This window comes from Pundamilia nyererei, unplaced genomic scaffold (assembly GCF_000239375.1).
Source record: "Pundamilia nyererei isolate P.nyererei 1_Seehausen unplaced genomic scaffold, PunNye1.0 scaffold00017, whole genome shotgun sequence".
NCBI lineage: Eukaryota > Metazoa > Chordata > Actinopteri > Cichliformes > Cichlidae > Pundamilia > Pundamilia nyererei.
In genome coordinates, this window is record NW_005187418.1 from 1,265,575 (window position 1) to 1,291,000 (window position 25,426).

The 25,426-nt window shown below is 41.1% G+C and overlaps 1 protein-coding gene across 1 annotated transcript in view; it reads left to right on the forward strand.

Moving 5' to 3' along the window:
- The window catches only part of LOC102215416 (corticotropin-releasing factor receptor 1-like), a 93,995-nt gene that overhangs the window by 20,820 nt on the left and 47,749 nt on the right, over positions 1-25,426 (forward strand). The window contains exon 5 of the mRNA XM_005725741.1: positions 21,783-21,868. Coding sequence (XP_005725798.1) covers positions 21,783-21,868 — 86 coding nt within the window. The remainder of the gene's footprint in view (positions 1-21,782; positions 21,869-25,426) is intronic.

Consider the following 25,426-nt stretch of genomic DNA (forward strand, 5'->3'; position numbering starts at 1 on the left):
AACAAAACTGTATTCAGAGCAGATTACCCAGAGCAGGCAGCCGAATGTGTGTGTGTGTGTGTGTGTGTGTGTGTGTGTGTGTGTGTGTGTGTGTGTGGCTGATCAACGGCGACAAAAAACACTACGCAGAAGTAAATGCGACATGTATTGTGACGCAGGGTTGAACATGTCCCTGCTCTGAATAGCAGCACTTCTATGAATCCAGGGCTGAGGTACCTGACTGGATTTCCAAAATTAGATGGTGACAAATCGCAGAGTTAAGTTGCTGAGCCAGACAGAAGGAGCGGATATGTATGGTTCCTTTCACTGCATCATTTTTATTCATCAAACTGATTATATTAGGCCAGATGAATAAATCGCTGGCAGAAGTCTTAACCCTTTCATTCTCAGTGGCCACTGTAGAGAGTACCTATTCTCTTATATACTGTTATAATTGTGGAAGTTTGTATTAAACAGAAATAATGTCAGAGTATGTAAAAATAGTGAGCCAAACATTCAGGTTTCAAACTGCTTTTCTGCTCGTGGCTCTGTGTGATGTCAGTGAGAGTGGGTAGATCATGCAAAGCTACTCTGTGAGAGAACAGAAAACATGAAGCTAGGAATTAGCATAATGTGTGCACTTTAAATACTAATTTTAGATTTTTTTCACACACACACACGCACACAAAGAAAGGCTGCAAGAGCTCATGCCAGCAGTCATGATGTATGCTTTTTTGTCCAGCTGGTCATTTTTCTGAGTCCCTACAATGCAAACGCTCGGTTGCAGTCATCCATGGAGCCACAATTAACAAAATAAAGGGAATTCAGCCAAAAATCGTACCAAAGGAGTTGTACCACCTTGTGTGCAGACACACAACAAAACAGAAATTATTGTGATGAGTTCCTGTTGGCTTTTAAAGGAACGAACATTTTAACTGTAAACGTGAGACCAAGACTGGATACACGAGCTTCAGCATAGCCCACAGACACAGCCTTTGTTAATTTATCACTTAATTAATCCATATATATAGATATTTGTGGTTGTTTTTGTCAGTAGCTTAAAAAGACTAAATCTAAATTTTTATACAAATTTGAGTTGTATAAAAGTGACCTGCTAAAGTTTAAACCCAGCATCAGAATGAGGAAGAAAGGAGATTTAAGTAACTTGATGTGGCTGTGGGTTTGAATGTTTCAGAAAGTGCTGATCTGCAGCACAAAGCAGGGTTTACATAGAAAACATCCACTGAGCAGCAGTTCTCTGGGTGAAAATGTCAGAGGTCAGAGAAGAATGGCCAGTCGGCTTCGAGCTGATAGGAAGGCAAGAGTAAGTCACATACCCACTTGTTACAGCCACGGTATGCAGAAGAGCATCATGTTAAACCCTACAGCAGCAGAAGACCACACCGGTTACCACTTATGTCAGCTAAAAACAGGAAACTGAGGGTACATTTCACACAGGCTAACAAAAAAATAGATAAGAGATGACTGGAAAATGTAGGCTGGCATCATAAACAACATCAAAGCACAGATCCTTAATGATTCAGGCTGCTGGCTGGTGTAATGATGTGCGGGGACAAGTCTCTGAGCATCATTTAAACGCCGCAGCCTACCTGAGTATTGTTGTTGACCATGTCCATGCCCTTTATGACCACAGTATACCCATCTAATGATGGCTGCTTCCAGCAGGATGTCACAAAGCAGAGATATTCTCAAAGCGAGTTCGTTGTACTGAAATGGGCTCCGCAGTCTCAGATCTCAATCCAGCAGAGCGCCTTTGGGATGTGGTGGAACGGAGCTTTGCCTGACGGATGTGCAGCCAACAAATCCGCAGCAACTGTGTGATGCTGTCATGTCAATATGGACCGAAATCTCTGAAGAATATTTCCAACGCGTGTGCCACAAAGAACCGAGGTGGTTCAGTTACCAGTGTGCTTGTACCTGAAGCAGTGGCTGGTGATGTATTTGTCATCTGGGGCATGGCTGGATATTTAGAAATCTACCACAGCCAACTGTTTTGGATGAATACTGAAATAATGAGAACGGCGGCTGTTTTGTAACAGGTTTTTTTCTCATCATCTTTGTGCAGGTCGCACTGTGACCAGGAAAGATTTTTATAGGTCCATCTTATATAAAACTCTTTTTTTTCACCCTTTTTCCTCTGACTGTATTTACCATGTGCTGCTGATCAGATGGCATCATGGTCCATTTCCTACAGCCTACATGACATTTGAGCTACATCCAGATGATGTCGCGTAACCTGTAAATCATATACATGTTATGTTCTGTCTCAGGTTGACGTGTTTGGCCTGATTGCAGAGATGACTGATGCCCTGCATCTGCACCATATCGAGACCCGTTTGCCTTAAGGCGCTCGTGTCACTTTATTACACGTCACGCTGTTCAAGATGGCTCTAATAAAATCTTGGTCTCCATCTTTGTCAGACACAAAATTAATTCAAGCCTGTGAGATTGTGAAAAGTGGAGCAATGCTCCAAACATGACGAGTTTTTATCATGTTTTGAAATCTGATGCTTGACATTGCCTCCATCATATACAGTTGAGGTCAGAAGTTTACGTATGCTCACTTTGGGCGTGAACGTCATGCTAATCTCTTTGAGCTGTTGTTTTTGACTGTGTCTGCAGTCATGACTGTACCGCAGATAAAGGTTTTTAACAATCTTTTATTAGTCACTGACTCAGGAGACTCGGCTGTGCTTTTGCATTTGGATCTGACAGCTGCCTTTGATACTGCTGACCACAACATCTTGATCTCGCGACTTGAGCATTGGCGGATCAAGGCCATTAGAGTGGTTCAGGTCCTGTCTGACAGGACTTTCTCTGTGAGCTTTGGAGATTTTATCTCTTCTTTAGCTCCCCTTACTTGTGGTGTTCCCCAGGGATCTATACTGGGACCAATTTGATTTTCTATTTATATGCTGATAGAAAATATAACATTTCTATCCATCTATACACCGATGACACTCAGATCTATCTTCAACTGAAGAGACAATGTTGTGCTCCCTTACTTCAGTGTCTCGGTGAAGTTAAAGCGTCTTGAGCCTTTTATTAAGTCGCACACCAAAGATTTGGGGGTTATATTTAACAGCAATTACAAACTGAGGCTTTTATCTAAGGTGAAATCATTTTTATCTTTTAAAAACTGTGAACGGGCGATCCATGCTTTTATTACATATCAGCCGGACTATTGTAACTCCTTATATGTTGGAGTTAGTCGGACCTGCATTGCAAGACTGCAGTTGATCCGTAAGCTGCAGCTCGTCTTCTGACACAAACTAAAAGACGTGAACATGATGCATGCATGCTTGCCTGTCTTCACTGGCTCCCTGTTTACTTCAGAGTTGATTTTAAAATTTTATTTATGACTTTCAATGCCCTGAATGGACACGCTCCTGGTTATTTGTCTAACCTCTTGCAGCCTTATGCGCCCTCTAGATCTCTTAGATCAAATGATCTTTTGCCTTTAGCCAAACCAGGGCCTAGGCTGGTTCACAGAGGCGAGCGTTTGGGGTCGTAACACCTAAACTGTGGAATAATCTACCCCTACACATCAGACAGGGTCCTACTGTCGATCGTTTTAAATCTTATCTTAAAACACATTTGTATTTACTGGCTTTTAATACAGTATGAGAGTTATTCGGTGTTTGGTACTAATATTATAAGTTATATGCTAATAGTTATTTTGTATTTCTGTACAGCACTTTGGTCAACGTTGCTGTTGTAATTAAATGTGCTATATAAATAAATAAATAATAAATGGCATTTTTAATGACTTTAACAAAATAGAATTGCACAGGTCTGAATTTATTCAACACTTTCTCTCATCCACAGAAGCCAAAATATATGCATATACTCGCTTAAACCTTTTAATGAGAGCTGAAAAGTTCTACAATGTGTTTTAACTTGACGAGGCCAAGGCCTTTTAACCTTTCGTTAGTCATGATGATTGGCTACAGCTAGTAGTTCTCTTTATAAGATAAAAAAGATTTGTTTGACAGCGCACACTCCTCTGACCAACTTAGTCAGGAACTTAGTGAAGATCTAAGAAGGGGAATAGATTTGTAAAAGTTACGAAGGTCTCTCTGAGCCATTTCTTGGCAACCTTGGATTCCAAGATCATCAGATCAAATAACTGTAAACGGTCATCTTCAACTGTTTAGGATTTGTGGGAATAACCCAAGAACCACCAAGGCTCAAGCCTGCAATGAACTGGAAACTGTCAGAGAATGGGTGTATAGCACAAGCACAATGCAGGTCATAATATGTGTAAGATAATCCATTAAATAATGCTTCCCAAAGGTGTAACACCACAGACGGGCCCGGGTATACCAGCGTAGCTGCCCGTGTCGTCACCTGTCATACACCTGTCTGATTCTGCTGTAAAACTGAACTTTTAACATGAGAGCCTGTAGGTGTGACTCAATTTTGGAGGCAGCCTCAAGTGGCCATTAGAGGAACTGCAGATTGAGACAGTCTGGTTTTACAACACATCGTCATCCCAACACCTAACATATCGACACTATGTGACAAATCGTCAGTATGTTACGCGTTGGAAATGATAACTCTGGGTTTTAGGAATGAACTTCAGTAAATCCAATCCTTCTTTTGCCTTCAACCCCAATTGTTTACCTGCATGCAACAAATTCCTGCTTAAACATCACTGTGCAATAACCCACGAGCTACGAATTAAAACCAGAAAACTCTTGTCTATTTCTACAGATGCTGCATGTTCAAATGCAGATACGTGTTATTGGAGCTTATAACAGCTCCAACCAAGATTATTATAACTAAAACCAGGACTACACTTCAATATAACAGCTTACCTAATAACATTTTCTACTTGTACTTACACTAAAATGTGGCATTAATGTGCACACAAAACAACAGATGTGAGATTGGTGTTTTGAAAAATTGTGTTTGTGTAATATGCATGTCCTCTTTCATGTAGCCTGAGAGCTTCATAAACAGGTACAAACCGCAGACAGATGTCACCAGCTGGTTTATGCAGTCTCATTATGAAGCCTCGAGCTGAGTGTGAAACACACACATGCACCGTGTAATTCCCATTTCTGACTGAATCACTGAATTCTTACCCAAATTTCCAAATGGACTTTTTCCCCTGAGTATAATCCAAAGTGAGTTACTGAGCCGAGGCCAAATCGAAGGTCCGCTCTTCTCAGTCACTTTTACAGCCCTGGAAGTCTTTTGCAACCACAGAATGCAGCTTTTCAACACGTCCTTATCTTTCAAACTATCTGTGGGACAAAAACCGAACAATAAATCATGTTTCACACTGATGATTGCTTTATGCATTTTCTATGAAAAAAAAGATAATTTAGTGTCTATCTCACTGCTGTCTGGACTACTATAACATTTCAACACACTTAACCCCATCTCGTTTAGTGTGACCTGTTGAAATAATCTAGCCTCATTTCTACGTGGAAGAAGAAGATGAAAAGATGGAAAATTAAATGTAATGAGTGGGAGTGGATGGGGGGTCACGTCTGAAGATCAAAAAGAGCTGAATGCACTTTGGTTAACCTTCCTGCTGAGACTCGGCAGCTACGTGGAGTGATCAGCACGTTCTAATCATTACAAGCCCTTCACTATCTCTGATGTTCTCTCGGATGATTACAGCATGTTGTCAAACATATGCACGGAGGGGATGGCAGACGTCCGGCGGGGGTGTTGTCCAGCCCGCTCAGCCGCTAAGTTTGACAGGTGCCGTGGGCGCTGCGTGCCCTCCTCTCGGCTTAGAATAACTATCTTTGTTGTAGCCCGTCTTGCCCCACCCGGAAACCCCTTCAACATTTGTAGCCGAGTTTGACTTTCCCCTAATGATCCCCAGAGGGAGGCCGGTGGATTTTAATATGTATGTGAGGAGCAGCTTGTGTGGCTTTATGTGGATGCTCATTTGGCTGTCTTGCTATAAGATGTTGGGTTTTGTCAGTTAAGAAAAATGAAGAGGAAAAGGAAGGCGGAGGGAGAGGAGGAGGCGGAGATGTTATTTAGAGCAGCGCTGGCAGTTGGTGGCAGTCGGGTGGCAAAGCCCTCTGCCCCGACTCATCCTCCTGCTCACTCACAAGAAAAACATCTTTTTGTTGAATGGGCTCGAGCTGGGCGGGGCGTTCATTAAATTTGAATTTATCAATGCATACGTGTGTCTGTGGAGGGGGTGACATCAAAGATAGAAAAGACAAAAGGGACGTGATGTGCATACATGTTTTCTTTACTCTCAAGTGGTCTTACACGCACTAAGACATGGAAAGTAAATTATTCTTCTCTCTGCAAAGCTTGTTTCAAAGCAGCCTGTGCAGTCCTCTGAAAACCCTCGAGGTGATTCGTTCCTCTGAGCCAGGATACACAGCCAGCGTGAAAACTGGCATCGGTTCCCTTCAATAACAGGCAGTCTGTAATTTTCCATTTTGGCCGACTCGAATGTGTTTTATTTATGATAAAAATGAGGTGGCGGCAGACTTTTTCCAGCGTGTTTTCAGGTACAGCTGCTCACCTGAATACTGTGTGGATTATTTCAGAGTAGGCGTGTTGGGAGATTGTGGAAAGTTTAATCGATGTAGCTGCTGTGTGTTTGTTTCGGAAACGGTCTCACTTCTGGATTTATGAGTTGTTTGGGGAGAGATTTGTTTTGGTGGAGAGACTCAGGATTAGTTCCTCTTTTACTAGAGGAGGAGGGTGTATTATGATCCATTTAAAAGTACAAAAACCACAAAAACCTCACTGTAAAAACGCTCTGCCTGAAGTAAAAACATCGTTTGGCCTTATATAAGTATGGAAATAGGTTTGTGTGTTATTACTGTGTGACATATGCAATAATGTGTAAGCAGGCATAGCTTTTAGCTGTTTTATAAGCAGAAAAATCACTTTTGGTAATGAATTCATCTTCGTCTTGTGACTTTTTTCATTGTAACAATTCGACCCTTAAAATGATGTAAGTGAAAGAACATTTAAGTAAAGCAGGAATAGATTTTTTAAAATAAATCTAATTATTTGTGTTGATTTATTTTCTGCAATACTGTGAGGAAGTTTATGAATAACAAGCTTGTTACACACTCTTGTACTGTGTGTGCAAACTGGGAATATATGAGTAAATATAACTAGTGACTAAACATGGTCACATCCTCCACCTTTTACTCCAACACATGGTTGTGCGTGAGAGGTTGTAATTATGATGCATAGTTTGCAAATGGCTTTTAACACCTAAGTGTCTATTTTTGTTTTGGGATCCTCCCTGTACCTTTCAGCATACAGGTTGCCTGCTGAGCTATTCCCACACCCAAAACAATCATTCCTTTATTTAATGTAAAAATGATACCTTCACAGACAGTTGTCCTGTCAGGGTTTCACATGAGAGAGAAACATGAAGGTGCAACTCCCCACTAGCAATTTATTTGACTTCGGACATGAGCTGTGCCCAAAACAACAAACAAAAAGGTTTCTAATGTTCCCTAAGCTTCCCTATTAAAACAAAAGCAAATAAAAGACAATTATCTAACCTATGCTCCAAAAACATGAGAAAAAGGGTCAACAAAAAAAGGGCTTCTCAATCTGCTGCTCACTATATACAGTGAATACCACTCTTAACTCACACAGGGTATCTCAGTAACTGACGGCTCACACATTCCAAAACACTACAGCTCAGGTTTTACACAGAAAAAGCTCAAAAACATGGACAATGAGCTGGCACTTTGTTGGTGGTGGAGGAATCAAGGAGAGGGCGAGGTGGCTGTCTGCTGGAGGTTAAGTACTGGGGGTGATCAACCAACTATCCAATCCCAGGACAGGAACAAACTCCACCCAACGACTCAGCAGGCACACCCAGGTGTCCCCCCCTGAGAGAGAGAAAAGGGAAAACCTACAGCCATCCTCTGGTGGGAGGAGTCACGCATAAATCACAAACACTGAATCATAACAGTTTGCAGTGCAGTAAAAATGAGTGCAAAGTGCAGGCTTTTATTTTTTGCCCTGATAATGCCCATTTAGTGATACTTGACACAATTTTGAGTTTATTTATTTTTATGCATGTGAATGTAGAATATGGGTAGCATTCATTCATTTTTAGTATAATTATTCTAAATGTTAAATGATAAATTTCAGTCGAATAAAGTATTTAATTTTTTGGTTTTCAAAGAAATATATACTTTTTTAGGAATATTGTACATGTATTCAAATTGTTAGATATTTAAAGGGTTATAAACTGTAAAGTACCTAAAAATTCTAGGATATTTTATTTATATAGCACTAAATATCAGTCACCTCAAGGTGCTACAGTAATAGAGTGATATTTAGATTCCATGTATATCTTCCCTATTTCCCTATGTGTTGTGTTGTCAATCCAAACAATGGCAGCAGGAAATAGTTCTATATCACCTCATTACAATTCTTCAGTAATTAAAAAAAAATACCTTCTCTGTAATTTGTTTTTTTGAAGGAAACCTAAATATTAACACAACAGCTGAGCGAAGCGCACTCAGCAGTGGGGTGCCACAGGGTTCTATGCTCGGCCCCTTTTTGTTTTTAAACAAAACTAAAGCACCATCATTCTCCCTGTTCATTCCTTAAAGTCCATTTTTGTGAACAACACATTTATACACAGGCTTTGACTCTTCTTCAGTCTGATCTCTAATTATCTCTTCGTAATCACAGACTTGTTTTAAAGGCAGGCAAGACCAAGTACACGATGCCAGCGACAGCTCCCCCATTAAAACCACGGTATCTCCACAGTACTGAGTCATATAAAGCAAACTGTTATTTGTGATTCATATTCAACATTAGGCTGAAAAACAAAAGTTTTTAAAGTCTTGCACATAATCAAAGGTTGTTTGTTCTTTTTCAAGTATAAAACCTTTCTGCTGCACGTCGCAGCACTTTCCGATTTAACACTAACAGCTTGATAAAAAGATCTTAAGCTATTCATTTCTAAAGTTTTAGCTTTCAGTTTCCAATCTACCTCACATCAAGTGTCTGCTTAACCTTGGATGCTGCTTATGTACGTAAAAACCTTGGCAGAGCTGTTCTTTCCCTGCAAAGTAGTCCTTCACACCTTGTTTTTCCCTTTTTTATTTGATGTTTTCTATGCCACTCTTCACTGTTTTTATTATTACGACCTCGCATTAATGGTGTTTGATGATGGTTTCTTTGTCTGATTATTATGCTTTCGTCTTCTCTGCACTCTGAAAATGTGATCTCAGACTACCTGATTAAACAAAGATTTAATATAAATAATAACATGGTAATATCTTACTGTAGCCGCAGAGGCTCTGAGCTGCGTGCACACCAGCACGGGCATCATGTTACTTCTGAGATTTTTGCAGTTTGTTTTGCTCTACAGCAGCACAGAAAACACAGTAGTTTGCTCTCAATTAATGCAAATAATATGTTCTTTTCTACCCTGCTGATGCTCGCTTTAATTAGACCCCTTCTCCAAATGCACAGAGGAGGAAGATGCTTCTTAGCTGCAGCCATTGATCTGCTAAGCCAGTGTGACTAAATTTGGGTCAGCATATTTGCCTGTGTAGTGGTGTGCAATTACGCCAACATTTCTGCTCTGTTATGCGTTTTCACCCGCAGAGAGGGCACGCTCTGGGTGTTTGTTACCGAGCTGCGTGTTTGTTTGGCCTGCGGTGTATGGAAATAAGATGAAAAGAGGATCATTTGGCCCCCGGGCGTGGAGGGATACCTAAAGCTCCTGTTTCCACTGGGAGGATTTATCACCTGGCTCAACCCATATCACTGTTTTTAACTCCCATTCAAACAACAATAGGAGGTCAGTGAGAAAACACAGAGCTGATATGTACGATGCACTTTACATCTCTTCAAGCGCTCAAATCGACTGTGAGCTTTCTAAGATGCTCCAGAGACGGACCTGTCCGCTGTTATTGTAACTGCTGGCAAATCTCCAGTTTGGCTGAGGCCTCTGTGTGAAGTCAGCAGTTATTTCGGGACCTTGAGCTCGTGACCCGTGCAAAAGGCATTTTACGATTCTGTCGATGGCTCCCAACCCTTTGAAGACTGCAGGAGAATGTTAATAAAGTGGTGCTGCAGCAGTCTCAGTAATGTGACCGCTGTAAAAGAAATAAGAGGAACAACAAGGGTCTCATATTATCTTGAGTGTTTTTCACTAGTTTTGGTTTTTTAATTTTATTTTTAATTGAGTTTGAAGGGAGCAATTCAGTTTAGTTTTTATTAAATTTATTGTTTGTTTTATTTGGGTTTTACTATAATGTGGGGGTGTTTATCAGGGGCAACATTTAAGGAGTTGTAAGTGTGTAAGGTTAAAGCAAGATTTGGCAGGTGAAGGAATCCCATGATCCAGTGTAGCAGCACGGAGGGAACAATGAGACTAACTACCAGATTGATTTTTGTTTTCCTCTTTTTGACAGGCTCTGATCAGCTTACCTGACATTTACTGCTCGTTCTGGATTTGGCTAACTGCATCCTACAATATATAAGCAGATGTTACGTGATCTGCAGTGGCTGCTTTCCAACCCGTGGCCAGTACAAAGCTAGCATAAAGGTGAAATTTGGCAAGTGAAGCTAATGAGCATCATCTGCTTAAATTCAATCCCTTGTGAGCACAGTGAGCGCGGATACCACATGCTGCCCATCACAAGGCTATGCTGCATTACTCCATTCTCATTCTTCCTGTTAAAAGGGAGATTTTACTTCCCACTATCGCCAATTTCTTATTCATTTTGGTTTGCCTGATCGTTGGGGTTTTCTCTCTTATTGTAGGGTCTTTACCTTAAAATATAAAACGCCTTGAGGCAACTAATGTTGTGTAATTTTGTGCCATATGAATGCGCCACTTTGTCACATTCATGCATTAAGCTGTACCTCTGGACCATTTTTTTTTTTACTGCTCATGTCTTTTGGAGCACTGAATTTGATCGTCCAATATGTCTGCACTCTGCTAAGTGAAATCCTGCTACTTAAGCACTTAATGAAAGGTATCTGTGTCTTGCCTATACAAGCAGATGATACATGAGCTCTCATGGCTGCTGTCCAATGCTGAACTAAGTGAAAGCTAAAAAAGTGACACATAAAGAGCATCATCTGCTTTGCTGCCCTTGAACCGATCTTCAGCAAGCAGCCTGCCCAGCCAACATAGTGCATTGCTGTAAACATTACCATAGTACTGATTTTGTAACATAGCTGTTGGATTTATTACAGTGTTTATGAAATGTCACTTGCTGAGCCGTCCTTACCTTTGAACACGATCTCTTCTCTTCCTGTCTCATTTCTCCATGTCTGAGAGTGAAGTGAAGTTCACACATTTACATTTTTTTCTCCCTGGAAAATAAATCAACTTTACAGATCCTGTGCCAGAATGGCAACGAGCCAGGTTCTGTGTTTGGTGGTTTCTGTTGAGCTGTTAGAAACGTTGCATTTGAAAATGACCTGCTACCTTCTGTAGCACCGAGCCCCTCAAACTTTAGAGGGTGGCTGCTGCCTTGCTTCTCAAGAAGCTAATACTTTTCTACTTAATAACAAAGGTTATAACTTTTACTTAAGTTTACAAAGCAGTAGTTCGCTATTTTGCAAAACCCTTACTTAACACAAAACAACCTTTAACCTCCTCTCCAGCATCATTTTTCATATAATACATCAGCATCATGGACACGAATGTTGGAGTTTTTTTTTTTCTTTCTCTTGGCTACATGTTTAAAAAAAACGTCTTTAAGCCCCAGTTATAAGTTTTACGGTGCAAAGAAGACAACCTCATCATGTATCAAGGTCTCCTCACACACTCACAGTGTTGAACACATTGACAACAACTGTATTTTAAAAGCAAACTACTTTTTAAGTTATTTTCAGTCATTATTTCTGCTTTTAGTCTAGTTCTAGTTCAAATGAACGCGCTGACTGCACAGTATGTGTGTGGCAGACTGCAAATTTAATGAAGTGAGAAAAAGATCTGTCCAAGGAGCCACAAAAACTGGGCTCCATCTTGACGTTACCACACAAGTACATTTTCTTCGTGGAAACAATCCCTGTGTTGTAACAGTAGTTTAACATTTTGGGAAATCCACTCATTCGCGTTCTGAAGAATTAGATGAAAGCTCGGTATGAATCTCACCTCTGTTTGTTGAGCGCGAGGCTGAAATCAGGGTATAATTAGCCCCGGCTTAGCACAGAGACTGTAAACAGGAGGAAACAGCCAGCCTCAATCTGTCAAAGTGAAAAAATACACCAATAAAGCTCGAGCTCATTAGGCTCCCAGTGACACTGTGACCTTTGTGCTTTCACTACGCTCCGTAGCAGGCGAGGGATGTCAATGAGATCAATGAATCCATAAATAAAAACGCAGCCAATTCCTTCCTGTTGGGCTAATATGGATTTTGGGTTGCGGACTTCTGCTGTGAGTTTACCGGACGCTTGTCCATTTTAAAGTGAATCTCCAATTAGGAAATAGCTAATGACTTACAGGAGTCACCTGACGTGAAGCATCGCTCAGTCAGGCTTCAGCGCTTGAAGCGACGAGGAAACCTTTCCTGTTTCATTTTGACTTTTAATGTAAAATTCTGCAGCATTTTGTGAACCCAGCAAACATTTTTATCCCTCTCTGTGCTGTTTTCACGAGCATTTAAGAAAATCACATGGCTCAGGTTTTGATTTTTGTCTCTGATACCAAACACAAATTCTCATTTTTGCCTTAAAGCTGAAGTGAGGCCAAATGAAAGAGCTGAAATGTGTTAATTATTGAGCTTTAGAGGTTCTGGCATGTGTGTGTTTTCTCACTGCGGTCACAGCCCAGTTAGCAGCTTTGAGGAGTGAAACATTTTCCTCTCACATATCTGAGCCCATAAGGAAACAGGCTTAGTGCGTCTGCTGGAAACAACCAACAACAATACTGCTGCCTCTGTGTAGCGTGGGCGTTAAATCCTCCTTCATTTGCTTCGGCTTTTGAACTCGCTCATGCACACTGACAGCAAACTATGTCGGAAATAATGACACAGATGCATAGAAATACTTCTTTGTCATATAATAGTAGTGTGTGTGTGTATATAGATGTGGTCTATTTTTATAGTAGTTTAGCAGTATATCAGATACATCACCAGTAATCCCTCTGTGATGTAATGCCTGACATGCTGTGTGTGTTTCAATAAGCCTTTTAAGTTAAACATTAAAGTGGGAATGATCAATAAGTGACAATGTGAAAACAACTTGCAAACCCCCCTCCCGGCTTAATGTTTGGCTTCTTTTATTTACTATTCTGTTTCGTTTCCTGCAGATAAAAGCAAAAAAGCTCATCCTTAGAGTTAGGATAAGGAGCTCAGTCATTCAGGGGGAGCTCAGAGTAGAGCCGCTGCTCCTCCACATAGAAAGGAGCCAGCTGAGGTGGTTTAGACGTCTAATCAAGACGCTTCCTGGACGCCTCCCAGGTGAGGCATGTCTGACCAGAAGGAGACACTGGGGCTGGATCTGGACCTGCTGGAGAGATTATGTCTCTGGGGTGGCTTGGGAACACCACAGTGTCCTCCCAAAAACTGGAGGTGGTCTCGGGAGAGGGAGGTGTGGCGATCCAAAACTTTGTCTTCCTGTCACATAATAAAATGCCACCTCCGCCTCCCCGTTATGTCCAAGGTGTCTTTTTGTGTCAGTGCTTTGATTCAGTGGTAACTGCAGAGCCTGTGTTAGGAGATCAGAGAGACGGCGGATGGTAAAAGTCACACTCACGGACGTAGTTCATATCCATTTGTGTCCTGTGTGTTTTGCACTTTGCTCTGATTGATTTCCTTCTTTTTTCAGTGCCTAGATTTGGGTACGTAGCTCAGCTCCTTGATTAGGTTTAGAAGAAGTTTGCAGGTGCAGTAAAAGATGCATTTTCTGCTGAGTCAGCTGCTCCTGTGACAGCGACTGAGGAACTGAAATAAAGTCAGGAGAGCAGAAAGAAAAGGAAGAATGGATGTGAAGCCCTCAAATTGCATTTGGAAGCTTCAGTCAGGAAAAAACAATTTAATAAATGTTTGGCTGCAAACAGGAGAAGAACAGCAGTGAGCACACTGGAGCAACCATCTTGGCACCACCACCTTACAAAATCAAGCCCTCATTTAAATTAATTGGGAAAGAACTACAACTTTTATTTTGATAGTCACCATGTAGTATGATTATTTTTTATTGCTTCAGATTTTTGGTGGCTTTGCCCCAAAATATGATTTCAAAAAGCTTTTCTCTGCAGGTGATACTTCTGCATCACATGCTCTCAGTTTTATACCATCACAGTTTCACAAAGGACTCAAACCACAAACTCATCACAGCACTGAAATCCACACGCTAGCTATGATGTGGACACAACGAGTGTAGAAAAACAGCAAGTTCACTCATTCTTAGATTGTACGTTTCCCAGTTCAGCCTTTGATCCGATGTTAGTTTTATCTAAAAAGAGCCAAGCAGCTAATTTAGTTCTGTGCAGATATCACAAACACATCCATCATAACGTTTTTAACCTACTTTATTCATCCACATAACACAGCAAACATAAAAAAGTGCAAGATGTGCACAAAAATTCAGACAAACATTCTTAAATCAGTCCTCAACTCCAGTTCTTGCTTACAAAGAGCGAAAACAAACCTCCCTCTATTGTATATATAATTCAAGTTTAATGTATTATTATTACCAACACGCACACAAAAACACCACCATAATAGCATCATTTTAAAAAATGTCTCTATAACATACGCACATAATGAGCCAGTGGCTCGTGCACATTTGCTTAACATGCAGCCTCAGTATGAGACTGCGAGGAGACACAAATCTATGAGAGGGTTTTGTCAGGAAAGGGCAATCAATGCAAATATTGTGAATGGAGGAGCAGCTGCAGAGAAGGTGTCTATATACATATATTGAACTTTATGCACTTCAAAATCCAAAAGAAGGTCTGCAAACATAATTTCTTTCTACAAGTTAAAAACAAAAAGGTCAGCATGATGTCATCAGGGGTGAAGTAAACAGTGCTGTGCTGCTGTTTATTTCACAAAAATCCAAATTTGGTCCTTTTTCTTATTTTTAATATTCATAAACCAAAACTATTCCAGGCATTAACTGTCTCCTTCTTCTCACACGTGTCAGAGAAACATTCAAAAACAAATCAAAGAGTTTATTCATTCTGTGTGACGGGGAAATATTTGCCAGTTGTGTATTTCAGCTTCTCGCACTTGCACACTGAAACAACACAAATTTTCCTATAAACGTACCATATTAACAGTGCCGGGCATTAAATCCACCATAATGTGCCTCCGTAGTAAAGCTCCCCTCACCTCTTCTCATGCAACTTGTCGAGCAATGCCAAGAAATTATCCCGAGCTACTTAATTCCCTCATTACATAAGAAATGCCTCCTGTGTTACTGAGGTTTAACAGTCATAAATCACTGTGTGGTCCAGTGCCAGAAAGAATTCATTTCAAGGTCATGCTGCTTAATTTGAAAGCTCCACCATTTCTACCTTTAATCTCTTGGCTCTGCGTGAAGGTGATGTCTCAGTGCGGTCGGGTTTTCTTTCTGCTTTTACACACTTGCTTTGTAAATCTTTGTTTTTGTTAATGTGCATTGTTTTTTTTCACAAAGTGACTTTATTGCTTTGACTTTAATAAATTCAGATTATGTGTGACCAAGTGCCCCGGAGGAAAGTTGTGCACTCATGCAGTGCCATGTAAAGAAGCTTTGTTATAAAAGAAAATGTGTCTTCAATGAGAAGATTTTGTTTGGCTGTGCAGTGAAAACGTGCAAAAAAAGCAAAAAAACAGATTTTTACAGGAATGAAAACACTGATAACCTGTTGTTTATGTGTCCACATCTCAGTAAAGGCTTACTTAAAAATATAAAAACTATGAATTATGTGCATGGTCAGTCCATTAGGCAACTTTGTCGGTCTTAACTTTTGACATTGACGTAATCGTCCACAGACAGATTTTAAAGCTCTCTAGGATATTGCATTTGGGGTTTAGGGAATATCACAAGCTAGGTAATCTTGATTGGGGATGACAGTCCCTTTACACTGTCAACATCCTATTTTTAACCAGGTCATTGCACATTGTTGCCCTCAGGCAACCCAATCCGATTTTATCTCTTCCCCTCCCTGGACATTTATGATTATTAAAACATGCATTTAGGATTATCAGCCTCCATCTCAGGTGTCCGCATGCACACTGACGGGAATGCGTTTGATGTTTGTTATTTCTGTTTGCCTTCATCTTTCATCTTTTTAGCTTATCTTGAGGACGGAGCTGATAGAGGGGGTGAAAAATAAAGCTTATGCTTATGTGCTTAAGACTGCAGTTCCTCTAATGGCCACTTGAGGCTTGCTGTGAAAGCAGGTTAGTGGCTTGTAATCACATGGGTGAGGGTCAAATTGAAAGGTGTGCCTACCTGTAGTTTTCTTTATCCCTGCTCTGCTAAAAGTGGGATTTAGTATTTTAGTAGTAAAATCTAGTGTAGCAGAGCAAAGGAAAATGAATGAGCTCAAATAACTAAATATTAAATAAATACGATGTGATTTGTTTCATAAGTTCCAGTAAGAAAGATTAAATAAGATGTACTTTATCACAAAAGCTCCTCTGGAGCTTCAATTAAATAGGATAGTTCAATAAAATATAATATATGACAGCACAGAATATCTGAATAAGATAAGAAAAATAAACTTGGCCAGCTGTATCCTGCTGTGTATAAGCAGATGTTATATGATGATGCTATCGTGGCTGCTTTTCAGCCTAAAGCGAGAATAAAGGTGGAATTTGGCATGTGAAGCTAAAAAGCATCATCAGCTTAAATTCAACCCCTTAAACTAACCTAACAGTGTGCATGGATGCCGCATGTTGCTTTGCACCAGTCTAACATAAGTGACCACTCATAACACTTCGAACTACCGTAATCTGCAGAGGTGTTAATGGAGCTGAAGGCTTGACGGGTCACCCTGCTAAATTTAAACCTGAACAAAAAGCTGAGTTGTACAAGAATCGCCTGGTGTGCAGATGTTACGAGGGGCCTGTGTATTTACAGGGGTCCTGACCTCTGTAAACACTGAATTGATGCCTTCATAGGCTCAGTCACTAGTTTCAGGTCATATTGAATAAGTCATGAAGTCCATTTGGGAACTTATCGTCATTATTAGTCTGAAACGAAGGAGACCTCCATGTCCAATGAGCATGCAGCGTCCAATAAAAGTGTTTGCCTCTGGGCTTTGTAACGGGAGCTCACCAACCAAAAGATGATGCCACGGGGGCTACGTCCATCTTTTACGCCGTTAATGATTTCCGTTAATGTCTGCCTTTGGGTGTCTACTAGTCCTCCTTCACCTTTGATCACCTGACTGGATCTCTGCTCTGTGTTTTTGGCATCGATGCCTTTTTGAGCATTTTTGTGTGATTTTAGTGGAAAGATTTAGAGGAAAGAAGAAAAGTTCCATTGTTTATGGATGTTGACAGCTTTCTGACATTCAGTCTGAACAACAAAAAGTCCACTGTCACTGAAAAAGGTGTCCAATGACCCTTGGAAGCGACCCGCTCCGAGATCGGGGTCAGACCTGTCCATAAAAGTCTGGAAAATGTTTTGAAATGGGAGAAGTGACACGTGCATACGTGACTTCACTACCAATTATCGCCCGACGGAAAGTCTGACCTGAAGATTGAGCTGCGGTCCCTAACAGCGTCCTAACGTGATTATGTTGGCAGGCGGCATATCTAACTTCATTTCAACCATGATAATCATCAAATTAACTGAACCACAAGCGTACATTTCAACGTTTGATTCACACACTCGCAGCAAGCTCCTGCAGCTCCCCTGCAGGTAGCCCCGCATGTCAAACACCCACTCTAAAAAGAGTCTCCCTTCAACTTGAAATGGCCTCGTTTGAGGTCTTTCAGTTCCACGATGTCTTACTTGACGGATTTAATTTCCGTCATCTTTAGAGATAATAAATGTGAAATGACAAATGTGAAATTTGTTCCAGATTTACCGTGTCCTGTGCTGTGACACGGCGGGCCTGAGTGGAAAAATGTAATTTTACTCATCATTTGTCAGTGCCTCCATATCAACACCCCCTCCACACACACACACCATTCACTTTGTATTATCCAGCAATGTGGAGAAATCATTATTTGGGACTCGCTTTTGATTTTTACCCTCAAGTGACCAAGACTGAGTGACAGTCTTTGTGTTTCTCATTTCTGGATTGTTTCCTTCATCTGTGACAGATACTTAATCTGATGCACTTATTTTGTTTCTGTTTTACTTCCATCCATCCAGTTACATCCACTTCAGGATTATGGGGGTCTGGGGCTTTACCCCAGCAGTCATAGAGCAAGAGGGATTCAAACCCAGCATTTTCATGCTGTGAGGCAGCAGTGCTACCCACTACACCACCACGCTGCCCTTATTTCCCCTTTGTTTGTGTCCCTGAACACTTTTATTTATCTCACACTGACTTGTGTCTGTGCAAAATCAACACATTCCCCCTTTAAAGGGGTGAAAACGTCTGAATTTGGATTCTGGCATCAGTTTGATGCTCACTCCAGAGAAACGCGTTCAAATCTTGCACATCGAACATGTTTACACTTCATTGTTATTATTTTTTAACATGTTATTGTGTATTTTGTGTTCTTTCTGGGTACCCAAAAGCACACAGCATCATCAAGGACCACAGCCACCCAGCACACCAGCTGTTCTCCTTGTTACCATCTGGCAGACGTTACAGGAGTCTGTGTTTTTACCACCTAGCCGTACGACACCTCAACCACAATATTTAAACACACACACTACGCTCCACAGGATGCACGCAGACGCTGTCCTACAGTTTCACAGATACATACTACGCTCTGCACTGGTCACGTCATTTTTATTAGTATTTAAATAGAAATAAAAACCCTTACTCCGTGCAGTCCTGCACTAACTGACACTCAAACTTTGTGCTGTTCAGTTTGTACTGCTGCTCACTCCTGACACTTTATCTCATTTAAGATTTCTTTTTCTGTTTATACAAGTGTGCACATGTATTTATACTTAGTCTGTTAACATTTTTTACTATATTTTTTGCTGTGTTTTATAAATATTGTGGTTTTTTACTATTTTTACTGTACTATACTGCTGAGTGACTGTCTTCTGCTCGTCAAATACATTTCATTGCAATGTTGACGCTGTGCTAACTTGCATATGACAAATAAAACTGAACTGAAACTGCTTCTAAAGTGTTAGCCCTGCAATTGGTTGGTGTCCTGTCCAGGGTGGACCCCACCTTTTGCCCTACGACAGCTGGGGCAGTCTTCAGCCCCGCAGCACTTAAGAAATTGGACGGATGGATTAATAATTGTCATTAAAACCAGCTTTCATGTGTTCATATGCCATCTTGTCCTGGCTGATGAGTTTGGACACCATATATCTGCTGCAGACACAAAACATGCTTCTTGTTTAACTACTTTACTTTCAGAGTCGTGCTTTTGCAAAAAAAACGTGACAGCTGGTGTCCTTGAACACAAACAAACATTTTTTCATAACTGTCTCACATTTTCTTCTATGAGACTCAGCTGTGCAGTGTGCTCGTGTCAGTTCAACATCGAAATGTAGACGAGCCGAACCTCTGACAGTCATTACAGTCGGGCTCTCTGTGTGGGCTCTCAGTCGTCCCGGTCATGTTAGTCTGGAGTGGTTGAGTCGAAGGCAGCTTCTCAATCCGCCTTTATTGGCCTGAGCTGAAGAACTTCTGAATAAAAAGTGAAACATGTTCAAGAACCTAAAAGTTTCAAGGCCTTTGAAGGTGTTACCAGTGAGCGGATCCTGAAGTGAGACCCAAAAGAGAGTGATTTCCTTTCAAATGGCTTTATTGTACAGACTGAGCAAAAACAGAGTAAATGATTAACAGGGAGGGTGCAGGGAACAGAGCCATCAACATGGGAGGATAACTCTGAGAGAGAAGGAAGGAGAGTCAGTCCTGACAGAATCGGACGCTGAGCTGTTCATGAAATGTTTCAGGAGGTGATAGTGAGACTTGGTCAGGATGTTTATTTGGGGAGAGTGAGCCAAATGTGAGAGACCGGGACTCCACCTGCAGATGGAGCTCAGATGAATCCAGCTCGAGAGATTTAGAGAGATGTTAAAGCACAACAGATGACCAGTGCAGGACCATGACAAACAGAAGTCTGGCTGCTGTTGACTCAACCATCTTAGTCCATAATCAGCGGCTCTCTTCTGTTTCTAAATCCAAACATCTCGTTGTGGATGTGTAATTGTTCGTGTCCAGGAGCAGCTGGATTTAAGCAGGAGGCAGAGATGATTCAGCAACACGATAAAACAAACCGAACATTTCTGAAGTGGCACGTAGGACTGCACAGTTTGTGCTTTCAGCTAAACCTGTAAACTTAAACAGATCAAACTTTATTCACTATATTTAATGATCTCAGACTGCTGTCACCTGCACCTTCGCACTCCTTTGGCCTGAACACCTTGGGGAGCAGATGGGTCGCTCATTAAATTCTTCAGTTTTTCTTACGCATCGCTTCAGAGATAATTGTCTAAATTATTATTTACTGAGCTTGTCATATTATTTTATTCCCACCGCAAAGAAAAAACAACCACTTAAATATCCTCGACCTCCGTGTGTGTGTGTGTGTGTGTGTGTGCAATTCTTGAGTATTTATGACTATATCCACTTTGACCTTTGACCTATTTTAATCTGAAATCGTTTTGAGTGAAAAGTATGATCCTCATTATGTATTTTTTTTTTAATTTGTTATCTCTGACCCATTTAATTTTACATATGTGTGAATAGTATCATTATTATTTACTCCATAATCCTCAATTTTGCAAACATTAGACCAAAGGAAATTTTATTTTGTATATTATTAATAGTCACTTTATTTTAGGCCACATGGATGCGTCGTATATTTTATACCATAACACATAGACTGTTGACATGTCTGTGCTGACATTGCATCAGGAGTTCTCCACATGCAGCTCGTTTGACTCTGAGAGCAGTGGGAGACGGCGAGCACCTGCACCCTTCAGTGCCTTTCTCGTGACTGTAGGATGGGCTAATTGGCTTGGGATACACAAGTCCGCAGGGCTCTGCAGGACACATATCAAAGACGGATCCACATAGGAGACAGGAAACAGGGAAGGAACTGGAAAGTACTTTATTTTCTGAATATCTGCCAGAGTAGAACAGGCTGTGGAATTCGATGATTGGCTAACCGTGGTAGACCCTTCTCAATAAACTGAGAAGCTCCCTAGAGCCCAGCTGCTGCTGCTGCTGCTGCTGGCCCGTCTTCCACCGAGTTTGAATCTGCTCGTTACAACTTACCCCCCGGGGAGTGGTTTGTGTCTATTTTTTCTGCATGAATCCGTATTTCAATAAGTGATTTTCCAGAAGCTGCATCTCCGTTTTTACCAATTTTAAAGTTTTAAATAGTAATAAAACTGTAATTCAGGAGTACAGTTCTGTCCTCAGCTCCAGCGTCTGAAACAACAGGATGGACGTGAAGCGTACGTCATTTGCGGCTAAATCGTGGGTCTCAATTTAAAGAATAATAACAGTGCTTAGGCAGAAGGGTGGTAGACTGTTCCAACAGCAAACATGTGAAAAATCACAGCTTGTGAGACTTTCTCTAATGATATCTCTCCCTATTAGTCTCAAAGCAGAAAAAGGTCACAGTGCCACTACGAATCGAGCACAAATTCCCATCTAGGGACACGAGGCCAAAAAGGAAAAGGCAAAAAAAATGTGATAAATCAAACAGTCTCCTCATCTGGTCTTTCTTCTTCTCTTGCTCTCTTTACAGATAATGTTTATAGGCGATGTCTTGCAAATGGGACGTGGGCGTTGAAGGGGAACTACTCCATGTGTAAGGCCATCCTTCACGAGGAGGTAAGAGTCAGCTGTCTGCATGTGTCTTGATTAATGTGGCCTTTAGGGAGGATCCTAAAAGTGTGGAGCCTACTGCATGGTAATCAGAAACAGACAAAGGCAAGGTTAGTGGTGGAAGACACCGCTTTGCTCGAGGCTTACTGGAATATTTATAGTAAATATGACTTCGGGGTTTGTTTGCCTGCAGACAAAAGAGCGAAACATCACTGAAAATACGGCAGATTGCCCCAGAGCATCTCTTTAAGGAATCTACTTGTTTTGATTTTTGCACTGCAGCGTGCTTTTAATGTCACCTTGCCCCAAGTTATTGAGGCGTCGCTGGTTTCAAATGTAGGTGGAAGCTTTAAATCAGCTTATCGACCTGCAGCTTTTTCTCTTCTGAAACACGGGTTTCATTTAAAAGAAAAGAAAACTTCCTCAAAAGAAACAACAGTGATTTTTCTAAACAGCATTGTCCTCCGGTGATGTGAGCGACTCGTGAAAGCCGAGAAGAAAACAGCCAGTCAGCACGCTGCTGTTATGGTCCTGCTGTGCTCTACATTTTAATCATTCACCTTTTTTTCTTCCACTTTTTCTACTCATTTTTTTTTTTTGTTCGTATTCGATGCGTCCTCGTGCAGTGTTTCGAGTGTTGTAAGTGCTCTTTTTCCCCCCTAAGGACTGAATGGTCCTGATAAAAATGCAGAACATGCTGAACCAAATCGAGCAGGAACAAATACACATTTCAAGTATCATTTCAGGGGGTCAAGTACTGCACTAGACCCCCTGAAATTACAGATACACGCGAGGCAGACAAATGCACACTAGGTGACCATTGTCATTGTTGCTTTAAAACACCACCTGGAGCAAAGGTAGATGGTAAGATTCAGCTTTTAGTTCCAAAGTCGACAGAAGGTTGTGTTTGTTCGTTTGTGGGTTTCGCTGCTGTTTGGCTTCACGTGCTTTTATTTACTTCACATACTTATTTTTTGTGCCTTCACTTTATTTCCACGATACAGAGCGCAAAATATGGATGTATCCACTGTCACGTTAACTTGATTTATAAGCCTTTGTCCTATTAAGCGATCAAGTCCATGAAGTAAATCAGGAAAGCATTACTGACGTCATATAGAGAGGGAGCAGAGGATCGTTTTCCCACAGAAATCATTCTGCAGCCACACCAATGTTCCCCTGGTGGCCATTAAAAAGAAGGCACTTATTCATTAGCTTCACTTTTCAGACCTGAAAGACACATCTGCTTTCCATGTGAAAATCTAACACCCAGTCCGTTTAAATGTGATGGAGGGGATCGCAAACAAGCATTTATAATGTCTTATTGACTCTATTTGCATAATTGCGTGAGTCCTCTTCTGTTTCAGTGCACCATGAAAGTGGCTACTGCATTTATGCGCGTGCTCCTCTGTCTTCTCTGCCATTATCACATCTTTCTGAGAGAGGACAGGCGGAGCAGCAGGAGAGAAAAGCACTGATAGTCCTAACTAACCAGAAGCTAGTCTGGCTGAGAGCAGTCAACCTGATAACTGACAAAAAGTTGGAGTCTAAATCCTAATCCTGCATTATGGGATAAGACCGATGCTCTTTTAAAACACCAAAACAATGCCGGCTCTGCTCTCAGTGCTGTCATCTCACTCTTTCAATCCCAATCCCACTGCTACTACAGAAGATTTTAAACCTTAAATTGGCTTAAAATCTATGATTCTTCTTTTTTTTTATCAGTGCTGTAGTGCTTAGAAATCATAACTCCATCACAATGAAATGTTAGGGAATAGTGTCAGCTGTGGATTAATATACATCTGCTGCTCTAGTGAGCGCTCAGAGCAGCCAGGAGGTGCCCGCCTAATTTAGTCGGCTTGATTCGGTGGTTATTTGATTGTTTATTTTGCTCAATCTCACCCTAACAGAACGGGTGAGGAGAATAGAATGAATTTAGAAACAGGCGACAAGTCACTTTTTCCTCCCGGTGTACAAAAGTTAAACCAAAATATCTTTGGAATATCTCTGAATTTGCAGTTATTTATTTATTAACCTTTATTTAACCGAGAAGTGAAACTCCCCAGAGTGAGTAAGATCTGTTTTGTGAGAGTGAGCCCAGATTTGAAGCATTAATCTTGCATGTTTTTTGATGATGTAGTAGAGAACTAATTTCTGAGGTATTTCTGGCTTTGCTTTCCTCAGACATCTGGAGGGGCTGATAGTAGAACCGCTGCTCCTTTGCATTTAAAAAAGCGAGGTAATTCAGACTTCTAATCACGATCCACCCGGCTGCCTTCAGTTGGAGGTTTACAGGCTTGTCTAGCTCATAGAAGACCCAGAGGTGGACCCTGAACATCTCACTGAGATTATATATGCAATCGGCCCTGTAAATGCCTCAGGATCACCCAGGAGGAGCTGGGAAGTGTTGCCAAGGAGGAGGGCGTCTAGACGGACTTGTTTAGCCTTGGAGGGATTTCTATAATGCCATTCTTACTCTGAAATAGGGGCTCCATTAACACATTCGCCTTACACGTGAAAGATCCCCAGTTTGAAACTGGGAGCAGACACAAACCCAGCTTCAGTGCATCACAAGCTCAGCTAATTGGGAGGTTTGCATCAGGAAGGGCGTTTGGTGTCAAACCTGTGCTAAGTCAGCATGTGGATCCATCTGCTGTGGTGACCACTCGGGAAATAAGGGAGCAGCAAATAGTGCCGTCTTCATTCTTCCTCTTAAATACACCCGCCTGTTTTTCTATCCAGGGAAATGACTTTTAATGAGCAGAGCGCCATAAGATTATCATCACTGAAAGAATCAAAGACGTCGGACAGTTCAGGGGAGTGAAAAAGTCTGTACTGAAATATTCAGCTGGGAAAATTAGCAGCAGGTACAATAATTGGAAATATTGATTCAGTGTTGATTGAAAGGCGCTTTCTCAACATCAAAGTTGTGCCTGCTTTGACCCCGAGGCAACCTTTCCGACCTCAAGTCAATGCCGAGAGCAGAGCTGTTTGCCGGACACGATGTGTGTGAACGATTCAAATGAAAACGAAACAGTTTTAGTTTGTTGAAATTTAAAATATTACCCCACTCTCTGCAGGTTGTCAGCGCCACATGAAACAGAGACACGCTTACTTTGCCGCTGCATCACCTCTTATTTTAATGCACCCGTTTTAGCATTTGGAAACGTTTGCAGAGTGAATCTTAAGCTGTTGTGACTGACATAGGCTCTGTCTTATTTTTGGAATATGTGCAGAATGTGATTTAGTAAATAAGTAAGACCATGCCTGGAAAAGAAACATCAGCAATATTACCATTGGATTTATAAAACATTTTGTTCTAACCGCCATGCATAAGCTTGTGCAATCTGCATAACATCCCTACTTCTGTATATAAGGAAATAGTTGAAGCCCAGGTGACGTAGAGAAAAATGTGAGGATGTTGCGAGAGAGAAGCCTGCACCTCTAAAGCACGAAAGTCCAACTGAAGAAACTGAAATGATTGTGTCCAAAGAGGAAATCAGAGAAAGTTGAACTGTTTTTTAAGACGTTAAAACATTTAAGAGAAGGTCAGATAAATATTCTTTA